Here is a 14,076-nt window from a genome sequence, read left to right as displayed (position 1 = left end):
TGACCCTGGTGACCTGTAGGGGGGGACTTCTGATTTGAGTTGGATCACCTCCTTCCGCGGAAGTCAGTGGTTGAGGTTCAACTGTATCTTCTACACCCTTGGGATTTGCCAAGCAGAAGGGGTGAGAGACTCCCAAGACAGGCGGTGACAGGTAAGCCCTACCACCTAACAGTCTCCCAGATCAGGATGAGAAAGAGCCTCCGAGCCTCCGCTTCTGAAACGTGGGGGTGATCCTGGGAATATCCTCATACGGTTGCTGTGAAGTTTGGATTAACTAATCCAAATATCATCGCTTTCAGTTAATGGGTATTTATCTCAATTTGCATAATTCTGTGGTGCCACAGCTAAGGAGCCAGCTAGGGGAAGGGGCAGCAAAAGAGCCTCGGTAGAAAGCAGAGTTGAACTTCAGGGCACCTCCTTCCATGTTAGAAGGATCAAGAAAGGGCTCAGAGAAGGAAAGGAAGCTGCCCTAGGTCACACAGCTCTTAGCCTCTTAGGGTCTCTTAGGGGTCAGAGCCTCCTCCTTCCCTTCTTGGTTCCCGCTCTCGGGTCTGGCACTCCCCGGTCCCCTAGCACTGCTCCTTCCTTCAGCTGTGCCTGGAGGTGCACATTTAAATAAGGTGGCTTTGCTGGTCGTCACCCCGGCAGCAGGGTGGCGTCTACACTCTGGGAAAACCCAGGCCAAGCCGGGAGAGCTAACACCGTGCCGCCACCCAGCCGGGGCCAGGGGGCGGCGTGGGCGGCGGCGGCGTCCCCTGGCGCTGGCCCGGTGCGCTTCCCCGTCGCCGCCGAGGCCTCCCTCCGCCTCCCTGGCGGCGGCCGCGCCGCGCGGGTGTTCAGTTTCAGCGCGGGGATGAGCGCAGGCTGCGCCCGGCTCCCCGAGGAAGGAAGGCGGCGCGCGAGGGCCCCAGCGTCCTCGGCCGGGGCCTGGCAGCGCCGTGGAGGGGGCTCGGCTCCCGTTGCCGCCGGGGCCGGGCGCGCGTCGAGCCTCCGCCGCCGAAGGGGACGCCCGGGAGCCGCGCCGCCGCCGCCGAGGGTAACCGCGGGTGCGCGGGGCGGGCCGGGCGGGCGTCCCTGCGCGGCGCCCCGCTCCTTTGTGGCGCTCCGGGCGGGGTGTGGGTGGCCTCCAGCCGCGGGCTGCGCGGCCGGCGTCGCGGAGCTGCTCTTTGTGTCTCCCGGGGCGGGTGCAGGCGTGGAGTGTGCGTTCGCGCCCGCACGGCGCCTCCAGCCCGCCGCCCGGTGCCAGCTTTCCAGGCCCTCCCCGCCAGACCTTTGCCCGAGGGGACACCGGCTGGGCCACCCAGGGGGAGTTTCTCCAAGTTGGAGGGAAAGGGCGGGGTGAGGCCGCCCGCCTGCGCAGCCCCAGGCAGCGCCCCGAAGTTGGTGCTGCAGGTGCAGCGCCCCCTCCTTCCAGCCTCCTCCCCGCCACCTTGGGCCTTGGAGGGCGGGAACCCCTCCAGGGCTCAGCTGGAGGGGGGCTTCCTGATTTTCGGTCGCCAACTTGGGTGCCCTCCTGCACAGAAGCCACCTGGGCAGGGGCGTGCCGGGTGGAAGGTTGTGCGGGCAGGGGGCCGCCGAGGCTGTTGCGGAAGCCGGGCTAGTTGGCCGGCGGCGCGGAGAGCTCGGCGGCCGTGGCACCGAGCCGGGGTGCCCATGTGACTGCGGTGTGCTTGGGAAGAGGAAGCCGTAGAGGTCAGTGCAAAGGCGTCACGCCAGAGCGAGCAGGAGCTAGCGGGGAGCCCCAAGTCGGTGCAGCGGGAGTCTGGGGTGGCCTGCAGGGGCCAGAGCAAAACCACCCTGTCACAGCCACCCCGGCTGTTCTAATGCTTGCAGTCACAGGGTGGGAGGGGCAACCCAGGGCTGGCGGCCAGGAAATAAGGGACATCGGAAGGAGGGGCCACTTCAGGAGAGGCTGGTCTGGAATTGGCCTCCCTTGGCCCCAAGGGGCCTCCGTTGATGCTGGAGGGTGACCCTGAAGGCAGATCAGACAGATCAGACAGATCAGACTCAACTTGGAGAACTTTCCCTGCACACAGCAACCAGGAATTCCCATTTTCCACGTGCTGTGGAGGTTGGGGCTGGGGGCTGGAGGATAAGCTGAGTGGGGGTGAGGGTTTGGCCAGACAGCCCTGGGGCTTGGAGCTGGGGCTCCCTTCCTGCCCTCTCAGCTGTGGGTACCCCAGTGGGTTCTAGCTGCAGGCTGAGGGAAGCTCCCAGGTTCTCCTGGCTCCACCCTGCACACACTTAAATTGTTTTCTCTAAACTGTGTTCAGCTGAGGCCTGGAGGGGGTGGAAACCAAGGTTAGATTAAAAAAAGAAAAGGAAAAAACCAAACCTAGATGAAGAGGTGGTTTTAGGGAAATGAGGACTAATATTTTGAAGTGGTGCTTAGAAGAGGCCGGTGTGGTCCGTGGGGGGTGGGGTGGGTGAGGGCTTCAGGACCCCCCATTCCTTGGAGAGAAGAGGAACTCAGAGGCCCTCAGTCTAGGGACAGGGCTGGCCCAGGGCGGACAGGAGGGAGGGTGTGGAACCCAGAGTGAGGACTTCAACAGCCTTAGTGCCAGCTTCGTGACAGCCTGCGTCCTGGGCTGTCAACTACACCCCTCCGATGGGGTTGCTAGGCAGCGGGGCTCTGATGTACGGGAAGGCCTTCTGATTTGTCAGCCTCCTGCAGACACATGGTTAAGGCTCCTTCCAGCCTATCCGGAGGAGGGACGCGGGCACGCCGCCTGCATACTGCCGAGCCCCGGGTCCACCTGAACGCAAGGTGCAAAAGGCAGCCAGAAGGAGGGGGCTGAACCCTGCCGCCTGCTACCCAGCTCAGCCCCACGCCCCCCACTCCTGTACTCGGGCTTGCTGCCGGCTCCTCCCAGCCCGTCCCCGCCCCATTCCTCCTCTCTTCCCCAAACCACGAAAAGCAAAGTGCGGCAGGGAAAAGAGGTCAGTGGGGTAAGCCTGTGCGGGCCTCTGGAGGTGCCAAGGTGGATGGGCAAGAGCGGAGGGAGGCTGCCCCCATCTGTGCCACCCGGGGCTCTTGTGGGAAGGGTGGTGGGGAGGCCCTGGCACTGTTGTCCTCCAGGCCTGGACTTGGAAGCCTGCTCTGTGCCCCCCTCCTCAAACTCTGCCGACCCCTAGGAGGGCAGCATGTGGCAGTGGAGAGGGGCTGGTGCCATCCTGTAAGGAAGGGTGGACTCTGGCTCTCCCTGGGGCTGGGGAGGGAGGGGAGCTGCTGGCGGGTCCTCTCCTTCCCCCCAACGCTTCCTCTCCACCCCAACCTGAAGGTCCAGTTCCTCTCTGCCTCTCTGCCTGGCCAACACTCCCAGGGGCTTCTGTTAAATCTCTTCACTTTTTTTTTTTAAACGGCTTTATTGAGATAAAATTCCCGTACCGTTCGCCCGTGGAAAGTGTGCCGTCCGGTGGTTTCAGTGTGTTCGCAGAGTTGTGCGACCACAATCCATTTTAGAACCAGTGCGACCCTTGTACTCTTAGCCTTGTCCCCATCCCTCCCACCCCAGCCCCTGGCCCCGACCCATCTATCTGCTGCCTCTGTGGATTTGCCTACTTGGGACATTTCATAGGTGGAATCACACTGCGTGGGCCTTCGTAGGTGGCCAAGTCCCTCTTGGCTTCTAGCTGTGTTGCTTACTTGGAGATCAGTTGCAGATCCTCTTGCTGTGTGGTTGTCCCTGGGCCTGGCTCCATCCACAGGGGCAGGATCTGTACATTCTTGTTCATTTCTCTCAGTAGCCTGTCTGGCTCGGGCTGGACCACTGGTCGAACGAATGAGATGAATGGGAACTAGTAATTGGCAAGCTGTGCAGGTGGTTCACGACCGAATTCCAGGGGGCCCAGCTGCTGCCGAGGGGGCCGGCAGCTTGGGAGAGCTGTAGGTATCAGATCTGTGAAGCAGCAGAGGGAAAGCCTCTTAGCTGGTTGGGGGTGGGGCAGGGGTGGACACTGACAAGGGAGGGGCCTGTGGGTTGGCAGCTCTGTCGGAAACCTGACAACAAAAATACCATCCCCAGCCTTGGGTGGGGGGGTGGCCCATGCTTGAGATTCGGCATCTGATCACAGGGGCATCCCCTTGGGGGAACTCCCGTTTAGATTTGAATTTTTTAAAAAAGGAAAGGCAATTTCCGAGCATCAGCGTTTGTAAAAGGGCACCGGGTCAGGCAGCTCCGAAGGGTTGCTCACCTCCTGGGATCGCATTAAACTCCTGTTCCCCCACTTCCATGCTGCAGGTACTGTCTGATGAGCGTGAAGGGTTGTTTCACTGATTTCCACATCGACTTTGGAGGCACTTCTGTGTGGTACCATGTTTTCCGGGGTGGGAAGGTGAGTTCCAGCCGACTCTACAACTTTCTGTGTCCCTCTGACTTTTTGAGCATGGAGGGGCTCACTGACCTGTCCCCTTCCTTTTGCCCCTTTCCTCCAGCCAGTCCTGCCCTGTGAGTACCTTCAGGGCCACTCATCCCCTGGGGCCATCTGTTTGCTTCCTTCTGGAAGGCAAGGTCAATGCCAGTTGTTTGGCATCGTATCTGGTTCCCATTCATTCCCACTTGCCCAGTCCAGTGTCCTAAACACCTTTGGCCAGTTTGGAGCTGGGCCTGACTCCCAAGAATCTCCCGAGTGCATCCCGCTGGCTGTCATCTCAGCCCCAACGCTGGGATCTTTCAACTTCAGAGTCTTGTGCCAGCAACACCTGCCTCCAAAAAGGCTCTCACTGCCTAAGAAGGGAAGTGGGGTGTGTGTTCAGGGTGCTCCCTTGTGTCTCTTCTGTGTGTGTCCATGCGGGGATGTCAGTGTCCCTGGGGGGACGCATGTGCCTCTGGAGAATGCCCGTGTGCCTCCTTTCTCGTCTGGGTCAGCATGTGCATTTGTTTTGAAAGAACGTGTTGGAAGAGAGTCTGGGAGGAAGTCAACCCACTTGATTCCAGATGTTTTTTCTCCTTCTCCAAAGTGAGAGCAAGCTGGGTTTATTTACTGGGGCATTTTATCATACAGCTTAGGAAATTCCCTTCCTCTCCCTCCCCCACCTTAAGTTCTCTTGTGGCTCGGGAGACTGTGCCCCCGCCCCAGCAGAGGCAGTATTCCTTTCCTGGCATTTCAGCGGGAATGGAGATTCCCTAAAGCTGGTCTCAGCCCTCCCTGCCTTTTCAGAGGCCCTTTGGACCTGGACTTGGAGGAGATGCAGGGGGTTGGGGCATGGATTATCTCCCCTGGTTGCCCTCCTCGCCCTGGGCAGATGTGGCTGTCTGGCTTGTGTCAGGGCCTGGAAGAAATTGGAGACGAGCTGATGACATCTTTTCTCCCCAAGATCTTTTGGCTGATCCCGCCAACCCTGCACAACTTGGCGCTATATGAGGAGTGGGTGCTGTCAGGCAAACAGAGCGACATCTTCCTGGGAGACCGTGTGGAACGATGCCAAAGAATTGAGCTGAAACAGGGCTACACATTCTTCATCCCTTCCGGTAGGTTCTGGTGTGGCTGGCCTTGGGCTCTGGTCTGCCACTGGCTCGCCCAGCATTCAGAGCAGAGTCCTGCATCTCAGTGGCCTCAACTGGGGTTTGAGGCCAAGGGAGGGTTGTCTGGGCCTGGTGGTTCTGGCTGGTGACTGTGCAGTGTGCAGTTCCTGAGGGTGGTGGGCTTCAGGTGGAAGGGAACATCTAGCCTGCACCTCTGTGCCTGTGGGCTGGAATTCTCTGTCCTCTGAGAAGACTCAGGCCTCCCCTCAGGGAGTGTCTTCATGTCTGCCCCAGGACTTCCTCGGGAGGTTTCCGTGGGATATGATGACACGGGCCCTTTGGATACCAGGGGTGGGTGCTCCCCAAAGATTTGGGATGCAAACTCTGGGGAAGGGCAGCAAAAATTGGCCAGTTGGAATTTTGGTGTGTGGCTTGTGAGCTGAGACTGCCTCTGTGGGCCTTTGTTCCCATCTGTAGGAAGGGAGTAAGACGGGGGATGCGAGGACTGAGAAGGCTGAGACCCGCTTGCCTGCAGTTCTTTGGAGGTGGGCTGAGGGCTTTCGGCTGGTTATAGGCTGAGTCTCTAGTGGATGTGGCTGCTGACCTCGGAGTCATTTTCTGGGTCGTAGGCTGCATTAACAGAAGGATTCTACCCATGAGGGAGGTAACAGGTTGACCTGTGCCCAGAGTGAAGGGGTCAGGCCACATGTGGGAGGTTGTGTACCTCTTGGTCATTATACTTTGGAGGGGGGGTTAATATTAAGAAAGAGAAGTCTGGAAATCACATCAGGTGAGATGAGTTTGAAGGAGGTTTTTTTTTTGTTGTTGTTGTTGTTTTTGTTTTGTTTTGTTTTTTAACCTGAGAAACAGGTGTGTGGTAGCTGTAGTTAGCCAGGTAACTATAGTTCTTCCTGGAAGAAAGTATAGCTGAGTGGTGTTGGAATAACTTGCTCTGCTGGTAGTGAGCTCCCCATCATTGGAGGTATACAAGTAGAAACTAGCTATGGGTGTGTTGAGGAGATTATAGGGGAACTGCCACAGGGTGGAAGCTTGTACCAGAAGATAAGTGTATCCTTTGAAGCCACTGAGATCCATTACATGAAAAAACTGGCTACATTTAGGTTGCTGAGCATTGACTTTGGGTCTAGACATGGAACAGGGGTGGTGGATGTGGCGGTAGTTCCCACAGTGGAGGGAGAGGCCTGCACACCTGCGCTCCTCTAGCAAATTGGGCAGAAGGTAGACACTGCCCTTTTAGGAAAATGTGGGAATTGGGGGTGGCAGGGTTTAGTGGGGGTGACTCTGTTACCATGGCCCCAGGCCCCTGCTTGAGTTAGAAGGGATTGTACCTGGGGGGCAGCAGGTACGTAGACCCTTGCCGATGTGGTGTGGAACCTTGGGCAGGAGGTGGGTCCTGAAGTGTGTTCTAGCCCACGCAGGGGTTGGCGAGACAGCCCTGGGTGCTTTCTGTGACCTTCCTGTCTCTGTGTCTCAAATATCAAATCTGTACAGAGGGGCTGAACTCCGGGACCCTCGAGATTCCTCCATCGCTATCCCTTCCACACTGGGCCCTGTGTAGAACTGGGTGGGAGGAGCCTGATCCTTCTGTTGGCTGGTGACTTCAGCAAGTTAGGGAGGGTCCTGGGAAGCAGCACCACAGCCACAGCAGGTATGTAACTGTCCTGAGGGCAGGAAGAGTTGTGGATTTGAACCCCAGCAAGCAGGAAGATAGACCCCAGCAAAGACTTCTGGCCCGGGGGGTCTTGAGGAAGATATGGGTTTTTTTTTTTTTTTCTTTGTCCCCCAGATTTTTGAGAAATAGACAAGGGACCATTGGCCCAGTGTGGTCGCTCATGCCCATCAGCCCAATGACTAGGGAGGCTGAGACAGGAGGATTGTATGTTTGAGGTTAGCCTCAGTAACTTAGCAAGGCCCCAATTTAGTTGAGACCCTGTCTGAGAAATAAAAAAGTAAAAAGGGCTGAGGATATAGTTCACTGGCCAAGGCCCCCTGCGTTCCATCCCTGGTACCACAAAAGAAAAGAAAAAAGGAAAAAGACAGAAAGAAAAGGGACCCCTGAAATGTACCACCTGCCTCTGGTGGTCATGCGGGAGGCGTGGTGGCAGCATAAGTCGGGTTTCCAGGCGTCATGTGTTGGACCAATGAATTAAAAAAAAAAAAAAGTTGGGGGCTGGGGAGATAGCTCAGTCGGTAAAGTGCTTGCCTTGCAAGCACAAGGCTGTGGGTTCAATTCCCAGCACCACAAAAAAAAAAAAAAAGTTGGTAACTGATATAGAATTGCAATTTTGCTAAAGATGGACATTAATTAAAAACACGAGGACTGCAGCTCTGGGTAGACCACCTGCTTAGAGTGCATGAGGCCTAGGGTTCCATTCCCAGCCCCGCAAAACCCACAAAACCAGGGGCAAAAAACCCCCTCCTCTGAGGCTGCTATTCCATGACAGTTCTGCAGGAAAGCAGGTGCACGTCCAGCTGCACCGTGGCATCCCTGGTGGTTGGTTCCAGTACCCCCAGTGGGTACCGAGCTCCGGCTCCAGACGACTGACAGTGCCTGCTGTGGCATGAACCCCTTGCCAGCAGCTGCTCCACTGCGTTTTGTTTAAGGAACGACAAGGAGGGCCTTGTCTCGGTGCTCGGTACAGATGCGGTTTGCTTGGGTTCCTGGTCTGCAGTTGGTTGAAAGCGTAGCTGCAGGACGTGTGGATGGCAGGGCTGATGGGAAGAAACTTGAGCGTCAGGGACAGCACTTTACTTTTGGTAGTGTTTCTGTGTATGAAATCTATGCCACCTTTAGTTTCCTCGTTCTGTTGCCAAGCAGTGAAAACCCAAAGACCAAAGTTGTGGCCGTAGACGAATGTTTCGGGGACTTGGGATTTTCTCTGGCGTCCACACCCTGGGCCATGGGACACAGGATGCACCCACACACCTGAGATTTGGGGTAGCTGGTTTGTGGCTTTGTGGGGAGAGAGAACCTTGGGGGTCCAGGGCTCCTGAGATGAGCTTTTCTTTGTTGGAGAATTGAATTTGGGTGTTTCCTGCTGCTGACCTGGGTTTTTGTTCCCCTAGTGTGACTTTAGGGGAGTGTCCTCCCTCACACTGCCCACAAGTCCCCCCAGCTGTCTTCAGCGAGTCTCCCTCAGTTCCCTGAATGCTCATGGGACACCGACGCGTCAGGAAGATTTTAACTGGTACACGATTTTTGTGAGATGTGATCGAGCTTTCCGGCTTGAGTCTGAGGGTGAAGGGGCCGTGGGTCAGGCCTGCGAGTCTTCAGGCCTCACTCCTGGACAGTCTGGGAGAGGAAGACGGTTGAGGGTGACGGAGGAGTCCTTTGACCCTCGTGGCATGCAAGTGCTGCATCGAACTCATCGTGTCCCGGGTCTGACGCCTTCTGTGGAGTGCCAGTTTGGGTTCTTGGTACAGCTACCAGGTCCTGACCCTGCACAGGACGCTCATCAGGGCCTGGGCAGGAAGCCAGGGCCTGGCAGGTCGTGGGCATCGGTGGGGTTGTCCCTGAAGCACCTGCACAGGAGGAGGCAGCTGTGAGGCGGGGGCTGCTGGATTCCGAATCCTGAATCCTAGGTTTTGGGTGAGACTCCCTATGCCTCCCTGTCCTTCTTGACCCCCTCAGGTCCCAGAGCTCAGCCTGGCGGTGGGTTTTGTGGGTTGCTGCTGTCCTTCCATGAGTGCATCTGTCCCTTGTCACTTGGCCTGAATAGCCTTCGTTTATTGCCTTCATATTGCTGATGGCTCTGAGCTGGAAGCAGGTGGCAGATGCCAACCTCCCCTGCCCAGTCACCAGCCCCGGACACCTGCTCTCAGGCTTCCTGGAGCGTTGTCATGAGGGAGCTGACATTGGGAGGGTGGGCACGGACGGGGCTCAGGAGTGCTGTGGCTTCCCCTCCCTGGTTCTTCCTGGAGCCAGTGTTCAGGGGATGAAGCAGATGTAAATGGGCAGGGGAGGGACTGAGCAGCCTCTGTAATCCAGGGGAGGCTGCCTGACCTACCAGAGAGGCCCCAGTGGGAAGAAGCTTCCAGAATCCCTCCTCCCTACCTGCAATGGCAACTCCCTCTTTGTTCACACACGGGGTAATAGATGAAAGCCAGGTGCATCTGCATCTCCACCTGCCAGGAACAGGGAGAGTCTGAAGCTGATTAATACAGGTTTACCTGGGCACCAGCCTTTCCCAAATCCTTGGAATTGTCGAGAACACCACGAATATCAATGACAAATTCCCTTCTCAGTGAGTTCCCCACAAGGGAGGGAGTTTCTGCACGTCAGGCAGAGACACAGAGGCCAGGAGAGGGGGCAGTAGCATGGTGATCAGTGCTGAGGGCAGCCTGGAACTCAGGCCCTGGGTTGGGCTTTGTGTAGGGAGGTGGGTGGGCATGGGAGGAAGTGTGGGACCAGGACCTTGAGGCTCAGGTGGTCTTCAGAAGTGTGGCTTTAATAACACTGATGGAGCGGCCACAGTAGCAACTGGCTGCATAGTCCCCCTTGGTGGAAGCAGAAGTGTCGCCAGGAAGCCCAGCCAGCAGGCAGCAGAGGCAGGAGACTGAAGCAACTGTGGAAGCTGAGGCTTTTCAGAGGCACAGCCTTTGTCTTTCTCAGGGTGTGAGGGCCCAGGTGGCTCTCAGTGGCACACCTGGCTCACAGAGCAGCTGCCTCTGATGGCCCAGGCCAGAGGCCTGGAAGTGAAAGGCAGAGCGAGGCTATTGCTCCTGCGCCTGGCGGCGGCTGCCTCCTAAACCAGCTCTCCCTCGCTCTGCTCTGAGAACCGCCAGCTCTGCGCCTGTCAGAAAGGGCCAGTGGCTGAGTGTCCAGCCGAGATCTCAGCCTCCCTGTTCCCTTCCCAGGTGGCAGCTCTGCTCCCAGCAGCGGTGGCCGCCTGTGACTCAGGGCTGGCATGTCTCAGCTCACAGGGAAGAGACTGGAACTGCTTGGGCTTGTGGGGGGAGGTGGGTTGGGTCTCTCTCTGTAATTTTCTTTTGAGCAAAAGCCTTAGGCACATGGGGTCTGGGGGTGTAGCTCAGTGGTAGAGCACTTGCTTAGCAGGGGGGAGGCCCTGGCTTGGATTCCCAGCACTGCAAAAGCAAACAAACAGAGCAAACGCAAAAAGAAACAGCATCGGGCACACAGATGGACAGGAGGAGAGTCTCAGGTGGCCACTGCCCTTACCCCGACTGACCTAGTGACTGTCTCCCACTATGGCTTGTTCTGCCTCTGTCTGCTCTTGTCTTTGCCTCTGTCTCTTATTTCTCACTGTTTCTCCTTTTGCCTCTCCTGTGTTTCCATGCCTGTCCCCTGGGACTTTGCAGCTAAAAAGAGAGCTGCTTCCCTTGCCAGCCGTGACTACGCTCAGCCAGTGGCTGGCCCTCTCTGAGCCTCAGTTTCAGCATCTGTGAATTGGACTCCACGTAAAGCTCTCTGTCCCCTCGCTCTGCCTCCGGTCCAGCAACCAGGAGCCATGTCAGTCTCTCAAGTGCTTGCCAGGATGCCCAGTCTGAACTGAGTTGTGGCTGTCGAATGAATTCTACAGCTTTCTTTGTCCCTTCTTTTTATGAATCCAGCAGAGGCATGTGTTCAAAATCTTGATGGTGACTTTACTTTTCTGCACCTTGGTTTCTTCTCTTGTAAATTGGGATGGAATATATGTCCTTTATAAGGCTTCTGTGAGAGCCGAGGAAAGGTCTGGAAAGCCTCCAGGCCGTGCCTGGCACAAGGTGAGCACTTTGGTATCCTTACCTTGGTGACTACTAAGCCATGCGCTTGAAGCTTCAGCCTCGGGGACAGAGTGGAAGCAGAGCTGGGACGGGGCACAGGCCTTGTGTGGCTGAGGAGGCCACCTGGAAATGTGCCTGGGAGGATTGGATGACAAGGTATACTCTACCGGGGGACGCATCTGGGTCCTGCTTCTCTGGCAAGATGTTATTCCTTTGTCGTGGCTCTGAACTGTCTGGTGCTCGTGGCGATGACGAGAAAGAGACTCCAGACAGATGTGTAGCCTGGGAGGGGTGTTTCCAGCTGTCTAGCCAGTGTGAGCCGGGAACAGGGCCTGACTCTGTTGGCTGCTGTAGCTGAGTCCTAGGAGAAAGACTTGGTTATCAGGGTCCTCAGGGTGGGGGCTGGTCTGCAGCTTCTACCACTTGACTTGAAGTAGCCAGGGACCATTGTGGCTGCCAGCCTGGGTCCCCTAGGTGAGCCAGGAGTCTTGGCTTTCTGCATCAACTATCTGTGTGTATTGGCGCCCAGCCTTAGGCCCACACCTTGGGTACCCCCACCAGGCCCTCTTGAGTGCCATCTTTCCCTCCCTCGGGCATTGTGTGGAGAGGGATCCCCAGGGGGCTGGCCGCTCATCTCCCTTTACCCTCTCCACCCCAGGTTGGATCCATGCAGTCTACACCCCTGTAGACTCTCTGGTCTTCGGCGGGAACATCCTGCATAGCTTTAACGTGCCCATGCAGCTGCGAATCTACGAAATCGAGGACAGAACCCGGGTAAGGAGGCTTCCTTCTCTCCTGGGGGGTGTGCCCGGCCATTATGAAGTCCTCTGCAGTCCCCCTGTCCCTCCTGCTCCCTGTCTCGAGCCAGGCCTGGGTCCTGGTTCTGCAGGGTGAAGAGGGGGTATCCCCAAAAAGAGCCCCTCAATTTCTGTTCATCTCCAGACAAGAGGCAGCTAAACCCCCTTGGAAGGGGAAGTGTCTTTTGAGACAGCATGAGATATCAGGAACCAAGCCCTTTCCTTCTCCTATGAGGAAGGGGCCTGAGGGGCTAGGGGATCTTATTGCTGCCAATGTTTGGCGTAGGTGGAGGCCTTGGAAAGAGGGCCCGCCCTGGTCCAAATTCAGGTATCGGCCCTGCATTCTCCCTTGGGATCTGATCTGATCGAAAGGAAGCCTGAATCCCCGAGTCCCCCAGGTCCTGTCTCTGAGCTAGCCTCAGTGCCTGCTGGGGTGTCTCAAACTCTTTGAGGCCAAGACTTCCCTCTGCTTCGACAGTGTGAGCTTCTCCTGTCTCAGGTCTCCCATGTTGCAGGACCTAGGGTCTGTGCGTGCCCTCTGTTCCATGAGTTTCCCCTACAAAGCTCCGGTGGCTGCAAACTGGCCACCTGCTTTCCCCATGTTGGGCTTGAGCAGTATCTCCAGGTATCTGAGAGAAGGGTCGGAACTAGAGCCCTGTGACAAAGAGGGGCCACTTCTTCCTCTCTTTCTTTCTTCCTCTTTTTTTTTTTAACATGGCTATTTCAATATTTGAGATATAATCCATATAACCATAAAATTCACATTTCAAGTGTGCAAATCAGCGGTTTTTAGTATCTTCACAAGGTTGTGTAACCATCGCCACTAATTCCAGAACATTCCATCACCCTAAAAAGAAGCCTCGTACCCATCAGCAGTCACTCCCCATCTCACCCATTCTGCTCCAGCAGCCCCTAATCTACTCCCTATATAGATCTGCCTATTCTGGACATTGGATATGGATGGAATTGTGCAATATGTGTTCTTTTGTGTCTGGCTTTCACTTGGCATGGTGTGTTCAAGGTCAACCTACACTGTAGCGTGTATCAATGCATGATTCCTTCTTAGGGCTCAGTGCCCTCCGTTGTATGGGTAGAACGCACCATTTCTCGGGATTTGCCTTGAAATTGCCTTTTTTAGACTCAGAGAGGCATTAATGTGCCTGGATCCTAAAGAAGCATCTCACAAAAGAGCAGCTCTGGGCCAAGTCCATCTTCCTGATCTTGTTTTCAGGGAATCACACACCTGGGTCAAAGTCTTAGCCACTGTGTAAATCTGGCCCCTCAACAGTCCTGACGTGAGGGGCCTGGTCCAGGGTTTCCTGGAGACTTCTTGAAGCCCTGGTCGGCAGTCATGCATGCTGCAAGGGCGTGTGTACATTTGCAGCTGTTGTGTGGCTGCCTGTGAGCCCAGGTCTGCAGAGCCTGGTGTCTGTGACCCTGGACAAACCCCTTATTTGTGGGCTTTCTCCCCTCTGTCACCCACCCTCCTCTCCTGTCCGGGCCTGGAGAAAGGTCAGCCCAGCCTTGGTCTGGAGTGTGCCGCTCTGGACTGTCCAGGAGAAGGCACAGTTGGGACCCAGGTGATTGTCTCACAGTCTGGGTCAGTGCTGTCTGGGGCTCAGGGCAACTGTTCTTTGACCGGCCCTGAAGAGCAGGCCAGTTTGTGAGCGGAGCAGCAGGTGTGGAGAGAAACAGAACAATCTAGAGTAAGAAATCAAGCCTAGGACTTTCCAGGCAATTCCTGAAAGCCAGAGTCAGGCTGGGATTTCTAAAGACTTGGCAACTTGCTGGGCAGCCGTCCCCTCCCCTGGGAATCTGAGCATGCATCTCAGAGGATCTGGGCCCCATCCTTCCCAGAGAAGCCCGGCCTCCCTCCCCGACTGGCAGCTCTCAAGGCAGGAGGCAGCCTTCACACTTAGCCCCTGTGGAATATTGTGTCCATATTGAGCTGTGTGGCCCAGTCCCTCCTTCAAGACCCCCTGTCACTGTCCTCCGAGTGGACACCCCATCTGGTTTCCCTGGAGCAGGTTGCCAGGTGGGGGGATGGGGACTGGCTGATGGGCAGGCTG

At 56.6% G+C, this 14,076-nt stretch overlaps 1 protein-coding gene across 10 annotated transcripts in view; it reads left to right on the top strand.

The window, feature by feature from the left end:
- The window catches only part of KDM2B (lysine demethylase 2B), a 115,779-nt gene that overhangs the window by 35,031 nt on the left and 66,672 nt on the right, over nucleotides 1-14,076 (top strand). For 7 of the 10 annotated variants that reach the window (XM_079149504.1, XM_079149508.1, XM_079149510.1 and 4 more), the window contains 3 exons: nucleotides 4,242-4,335; nucleotides 5,318-5,471; nucleotides 11,869-11,984. In XM_079149504.1, the coding sequence (XP_079005630.1) occupies nucleotides 4,242-4,335; nucleotides 5,318-5,471; nucleotides 11,869-11,984 (364 nt within the window). Of the gene's footprint in view, nucleotides 1-737; nucleotides 1,037-1,152; nucleotides 1,693-1,729; nucleotides 2,941-4,241; nucleotides 4,336-5,317; nucleotides 5,472-11,868; nucleotides 11,985-14,076 lie in introns of those variants that run through there. The other 3 variants (XM_079149514.1, XM_079149515.1, XM_079149505.1) reach the window with 3 other exon arrangements.

The sequence above is a fragment of the Sciurus vulgaris genome (genome assembly GCF_902686455.1).
Source record: "Sciurus vulgaris genome assembly, chromosome: 8".
Lineage (NCBI taxonomy): Eukaryota > Metazoa > Chordata > Mammalia > Rodentia > Sciuridae > Sciurus > Sciurus vulgaris.
The sequence above is the reverse complement of the archived record's forward strand: the minus strand, read 5'-3'. Positions and strand labels throughout refer to the sequence as shown.